The sequence below is a fragment of the Garra rufa genome, chromosome 4, assembly GCF_049309525.1.
Source record: "Garra rufa chromosome 4, GarRuf1.0, whole genome shotgun sequence".
Taxonomy (NCBI): Eukaryota; Metazoa; Chordata; class Actinopteri; order Cypriniformes; family Cyprinidae; genus Garra; species Garra rufa.
This window is the reverse complement of record NC_133364.1, coordinates 31,722,493-31,729,590: the sequence shown is the minus strand read 5'-3', so window position 1 is coordinate 31,729,590 and position 7,098 is coordinate 31,722,493. Positions and strand designations below refer to the sequence as shown.

The 7,098-nt window shown below is 39.1% G+C and overlaps 1 protein-coding gene across 1 annotated transcript; it reads left to right on the top strand.

The window, feature by feature from the left end:
- The first annotated feature begins 1,687 nt into the window (after positions 1 to 1,687).
- Positions 1,688 to 6,851, top strand: LOC141333838 (uncharacterized). The gene is made up of 2 exons (XM_073838987.1): positions 1,688 to 1,838; positions 4,631 to 6,851. Exons 1-2 carry the CDS (start codon positions 1,754 to 1,756, stop codon positions 6,316 to 6,318), a joined length of 1,773 nt encoding a protein of 590 aa, XP_073695088.1. The 5' UTR covers positions 1,688 to 1,753; the 3' UTR covers positions 6,319 to 6,851.
- The last annotated feature ends 247 nt before the right edge of the window (positions 6,852 to 7,098 follow it).

Sequence of the window (7,098 nt, the reverse complement as noted above, 5' to 3'; positions counted from 1 at the left end):
TGATACAGATACAGCAGTAATGCTAATCTACTGCATTTTTAGATTTGAAATATGTTTCAATAAAATATCGCTGTTTAATTTTGCTGTCTTATTCAAGTTTAACAGTTATGAAAATAGTATGTAAGCACGTGCAAAATGTCCTGTACGTACAAAGATTTTTGGCAGTTGTTGGGTCTGAGTGAGAAAAGAATTCATGAAATTTGAGAGATGTAGTCATTGCCAAATGCATTTTGTGCCAAAACAATGATAATTGATCCTCGGTTTAGCCCACATAGATTTCTGTTGTGCTCACTGTGTAAAGAGTTTTGCAAAAGTGATCTAAGTATTGAGAAATGTGTCTTTGCGTCTGTAAAAAACTGTAATCAATTTATGGTAAAGATGAGTTCGGTCACTGGCAAGTAATGTTGAAAAAAAAACAGAGCTCAATGAAACTCCGAGTGAATTGAATCAATTGCTTTGCAAAATGATTCAGTCATTCGAAGCGCAAATGCAATTAACACAAACGTGCAAAGACAACTTATACAAACCAGTGGTTTTTGTTTTGTGTAAACGTAATCTGTTAAATATAATAAGTATGAAATAAACAGATAACAACAACAAAATTAGGGTTGCCAATTTCAGAAAAGGAAAATAAGGGACAATGTGATTCTTTATTAGAAAATAAACATAATAGGGACACTCACTATTTGTACTGTACCACATATGACATACTTTTCACACTAGGCTTAACCTTGGCTTTATATTTTAGCTATAAAGTTGAATTTATCTGATCATATTAATGCATTTTGACTGACATGATATTCTGTTTATGTAAAATACCCATTTCAGTATTAGAGTAATCTCTCTGCTGGTCATCATTTAAAAGCATCTGCAACATTTCAATTGCAGGGAATGATCTGGAAAGGTTCCCTTTAGTTAATCGGTAACACTTTACAATAAGGTTCATTAGTTAAACATTAGTTAATGTATTAACTAACATGAACTAACCATGAGCAATACATTTGTTACTGTATTTACTAATCTTTATTAACGTTAGTTAACGAAAATACAGTTGTTCATTGTTTGTTCATGTTAATTCACACTGCATTAACTAATGTTAAGAAGATTTCAGTAATGTATTAGTAAATGTTGAAATTAACATTAACAAAGATTAATAAATGCTGTATAAGTGCTGTTCATTATTAGTTCATGTTAACTAATGTGGTTAACTAATGTTAACTAAAGAACCTTATTGTAAAGTGTTACCAGTTAATCAAAGTGAAACCGAAAAATAACCTGCAGGGAACATTCTGTGAAGGTTCTATTTATAAAACAAAAAGAAACATACAGGGGAAGTTCTTAGAATGTTCTTATTTGGTTCACAAATATAACCAAAAGGAACCATAGGGGAATGTTCTGTGTTTGTTGGGTATGGTGTATGTCTGCGAATACGGGACAAACTGTGTTCCATATAGCTTTCATACAGAATGCTTTTTTTGAAGCCTTAAGGGTGATTTTTTTTTGTATTATATGCAACGTTTGGCAACCCTAATCTAATATCAAATGTAATACTTGAATGGTGTTGTCTGTGTGCTGTGTGTGTCTACTCAGGTCATTTAAGGCAACTAACTATCACTCTGACTGACTCACTTGGATATAGTTTAGACTTCTTCTTTTTGTTAATTATTCTCATCTTAAACAGGGCAAAGTGTCCAAACACCCTGAAAAACTCCTGGTGAAGCAACTGAGATCCATGTGACACACTATTATAAAGATGGCGTTTATTAAAGAGGAGAGTGAAGATGTGAGGATTGAAGAAGCATTCAGAGCCAAACATGAAGATACTGAGGAACAAACAGGTTGGTTTTCATTCTCATTCTGGTTCTTGGCTTCCATGTCATGCTTTAAAATCGTCTAATGCAGTGCTGCTTAAATGATTAGTTCACTTTCAGAAGAACAATTCACAGATAATTTACTCACCCCCTTTGTCATCCAATATGTCTGTCTTTTTTCTTCAGTCGTCAAGAAATTATACTTTTTTGAGGTAAACATTTCTGGAAATTTCTCCACATAATGGACTTAAATGGTGCTCGGAAATTTGAACCTCCAAAATCCAATTTGAATGTGGCTTCAAAGGACTGTAAACGATCTCAGCTGACGAAGAAGGGTCTTGTCTACCGAAATGTTCGGTCATTTTATTAGAAAAATATATTTTGTATATCTATTAAGCACTGAAACTCGCCTAGCACTAGGGCTGTGCTGCGTGTTCGCAATGTTACGTACTACACAATCACGTCGAAATGACGTATGCGGAACTACAGACCCAGTGTTTACCAAGCGAACTTGCAAAGACAAACGCTCTTTACCTACAAGGTATAACGTAAAGTACAACAATGTCGGATGATTTTCAAGCTTGTGGAGAACATGAGATGGATTTTTTCCACCGTTCCCTACCTTTTTGAGCCGGAATACACAGACATGATTACGTAACTTAGAGTTGCGAACGCACATTCCAGCCCTAGTGCTAGACGAGTTTCGGTTCTTAAAAGGTATATTATTATTTTTGTAGAAAATGACCGATCGTTTCGGTAGACAAGACCCTTCTTCGTCGGCTGGGATCATTTACAGCCCTTTGTAGCCGCATTTAAACTGCATTTTGGAAGTTCAAATTTCGAAGCACCATTTAAGTCCATCATATGGAGAAATTTCCAGAAATGTTTATCTCAAAAAACATCATTTCTTGACGACTGAAGAAAAAAAGACATAAACATCTTGGATGACAAGAGGGTGAGTAAATTATCGGTAAATTGTTGTTCTGAAAGTGAACTAATCCTTTAACAGAGAGAAAATGGTTTCAACACTGCATTTCGAAACATAATAGTTTATTTAGGAAGCTGGAGTGTTTGTAATACGAATCGGAACAATTTAAAACAAAAGTTTAAAAAGTCTACAGGTCAAAATAAGCCCTCAAGATGTTAGTCAATGGTGTCTCCCTTTTGCTTGATAACAGCCTTTGGTCATTTTTTTTTGTTTTCAACAAGGTTTTAGATGTGTCTCCTAAAGGTGCGTTCACACCGGACGCGAATGAAGCGGCAAGCGCGAGTGATTTACATGTTAAGTCAATGCAAAGACGCGAATAGCCATCCTGCTGCGCGAAACGCGCGAATGAGGCGGCGCGAATAGCGCGAATGAAGCGGCGCGCATTGAGCATTTCAAGCGATTGCCGCGCCATTCGCGCGAATCACGCGAGTTCAAAAATCTGAACTTTGGCGAAAATCCGCACCGCGTTAACCAATCAGGAGCTTGCTCTAGTAGTGATGGAGGCAGAAATCCGAAACAACAATGGAGGACAAAATCACCGTTGCTGTCTGTGGTTACTCGGAGCTGTACGATACATCTTTGGACTTTTGTAGAAACAGGAATAAAAAGGATCTTGCTAGGAAGAAAGTGAGTGAAGAGGTCGGACAATTTGGTTAGTTTAAAAAAACGCTCTTTACTCAATTTGACCTACATATACATACATATTGAGACTACAAGCAAGCTAAAGCTGGCAAATTGAGCTCATTCACCTATTTTACAACTCCTTTCTCGCTGAGGAGTGGCAGAAGCCAAAGAAAAGAAAATGTCACACGCGAATGACGCGAGTAAACTCAAATGTTCAAGCGTTCAACTACGCGCGAATAGCGCGTTTTTTCCGCGCAAGTCACGTCCGGTGTGAACGCACCATAAGGAGTCGCAGCCCATTCTTCCTTAGCAAAGCTCTCAAGCTCCTCCACATTTGTTGGTCTCCTGGCCTGGACTCTGGTCTTGTCAGGTTTTCCTAGTGTTTTTCCGCCCTTGGAATTGTGACCGGTCTTCAGTGATCCCCATCGATTTTCTATTGGGTTGAAGTCTGGCTTTGTGCTTTGTGCAGGCCAGTTCTTCCTTTTTCATGAATCCTTTGACACTGACAAGATTTCAAACACACTGAAACATCCCCACATTATACTCCCACTGCCATGTTTCACTCTTGGAACTGGCTTGCTTTGGGTTGAGCACCCCTCCCTTCTTTCTCCAGACATAGGCAACATCTCTGTGGCCAAAGAACTCTAGTTTAGTCTCAACTGACCAAGTCTAGTCTGCGTAATTTTTCTCCAGGTTGTCATTCAAATGTCAGTTTAGCTTGGAGGTGTCTCTTTCTTCAGAAGTAGAGTTGTTCTTGGTTGACAGTCTCGCAGTCCATTCCTGTGCGGGCCTCTAGTGACCATTTTTGTTGATAAAACAGTCCCAAACTTAGCTAAATCAATCACTAGTGTCTTAGCAGTTGTTCTCGAGTCTTTAGAAACCTCTCTCACTAGTTTCCAAAGTTTTTGAAATCTTTTCAAACTTAGATAAACGTATGCTTCTCCTTCTTTGTGAGCATTAGCAATCATTGTTCTCAAGTCTACACTATTCCTTTGTCTTTGCTATGATGACAGTACATATTATTTCAGTAAGCAAGTAAGTCAACAGTGGTTTGTTCTGTAACCAATCAAACTGATCATTTGAGGGTATAATCAAAATATTGACCTTAGCAGTTTTTTTATTCCACACAATTCTTTTTATTCCTCCCTGTTGCTTTAAATCATTAAAGTGCCTCTAACTTACTTGTATTTGTCTTTTTTCACTTTAGGCATGATGGCACTGAAAGAAGAGAGGCACGAACTGACAAAGATAGAAGAGACAAATCAATATGAGAGACATGATTTCATGACTGTGGAAACATCCATACAGTCCGAAACAACTTCATCACAAAAAGCAGTTCAGAGGACCAATTCTAACAGCGAAATTACCTGCCATCAATGTGGAAAGATTTTGAAGAATAAATATAACCTTCAAGTGCACATGAAAGTTCACAGTGGAGAGAAGCCTTTCAAATGCCCACTGTGTGAAAAACGATTCTTGCGTAAAGAACACCTTCAACGCCACATGAATAGTCACACTGGAATGAGGCCTTTCATTTGCCAATATTGTGGAAAATGTTTAGCACATAAACAAAGCCTTGATTCCCACTTGAAACGTCACACTGGAGAGAAGCCGTTCACATGTGATCAGTGTGGAGAGAGTTTCATACATAAAGTATCCTTTGATTACCACACGAAGAAAAAACACTCAGGGGAGAACGGTTTTACATGTCAATGGTGTGGAGAGAGGTTAAATTGTAAAGGAAGCCTCAAAACTCATATGAGACTTCACGTTGGAGAGAATCCCTTTACCTGCAGTCTGTGTGGGAAGTGCTTCACATATAAAGCACACTTTGATACCCACATGAGAACTCACACTGGAGAGAAGCCTTTTACCTGCAAACAGTGTGGAAGAAGCTTCGCACGCAAAGGATCTCTTAAGATTCACATGGTCGTTCACACTGGAGAAAAGGCGTTTCCATGTGATCGGTGTGGAAAGAGTTTCAGACATAAAACAACCCTTGATTCACACGTGAAAACCCACACTGGAGAGAGTCCTTACATCTGCAAAGTGTGTGGGAAAATCTTCTCAAATAAATCAACTCTTAATGCCCACATGAGAAATCACACAGGAGAGAAGCCCTTCACCTGCATACTGTGTGGGAAGAGCTTCACACAAAAAGGAAATCTCAAGGTTCACATGAAGACCCACACAGGAGAGAAGCCTTTTGTGTGTCCTCAGTGTGGAAAATGTTTTTCACGTGAAACAAACCTTACTAGCCACATGAGGCTTCATTCAAGAGCCAACTGTTTTAACTGTCATCATTGTGGACAGAGATTCACAGACAAGAGACGCCTTATCTGGCATGAAAAAAGGCATTTTCGAGAAACATCTTTCACATGCCATGACTGTGGAAAGAGTTTCAGATTTAAAGCAAGCCTTAAGATTCACATGAGAATCCACACCGGAGAGAAACCTTACACCTGCACTCACTGTGGAAAGAGTTTCAATCAGAATGTAACCCTTCAGATTCATACAAGGATTCACACTGGAGAGAAACCTTTCTCGTGTCCTCAGTGTAAGAAGAGCTTCACATATAAAAGAGACCTGAAACGTCATATGCAAACACATTCTGGAAAGGAACTGCAGTGCTCTGTGAGTACAAAGAGAAAAAGGAGCAGTTTGAAAAATCAACATCAGCCCATTCGCTCTGGAGGAAAGCAGTTTAACTGTGATCAGTGTAATAAAACATTTCTTTTGCCTTTACACTTACAGATACACCTGAAAAGTCATGCAGATGTGAGGCCATATTTGTGTTTTATGTGTGGAAAGCGTTTTAAATGGCTCCGAAGTTTCAAATGGCACCAGAAAATTTGTATCTGTGTGAAATCAAAGCTACGTTCACGCCGCAGCTGAATGTCAGTGTCGTACAGTAGGTGGTGGTATGCACCTCTAAGTGGGTTTGCCAACCGCCATTAAAACGTAAAGAAGAAGCTCAAATTTTGCAGACGCTTATCCAAATGGGGACAAAGGAAGCAATATGTAAATGCTACAAGTACTGTGTTATGCTAAATGACACTTCACAAGTTCGCACTCTCATATAAACTGATAAGGCAATTTAATAAGCATATTTGGCGTGCTGTCCAGGGGGAGGGCTCCGAGCTCAGGATGGAGCCCGAACCAGAGAACTCCCCCAGTCATCCCGAACTGGGATGACTTAAATAGAGAGTGAGGCGTTGGGGAGGGGGTGGGATGCTAGAAAACTGTCGTGGAACAGAGGTGAGCTGGCTGTATTTATACGAACTGAGCTTGTTAAGGTGATTGGCTGATGAGCTCCACCTGGGCCAGGTTGATTATCTGATCATGCTCCTCCCGAACCTTGTTAATAAAACATCATTTGTCATGGCAATGTTTTTTTAAATGAGAAAATAAATACTTCTAATTGTTTCTTTCTCTTCTCATTACTGCTACTTAAACTCATTGTGATCACAGCTTGTGCTGATCCGATCTCTCTTGACCTGATTCTGATTCTCTCTGCTACTTTTGTCACTACTGTTCGCTCAATGACTCTGTAGACTTCTTTTCTAGTCTAAGTCAGTTCTAGTCCAATCTTTCCCAGTGCTTCATACCTACTCAGTGATCAGTCATCTTGCTGTCTGCGTATGCCGCTGGGAGTGGGATAAAGCTATCTCATCT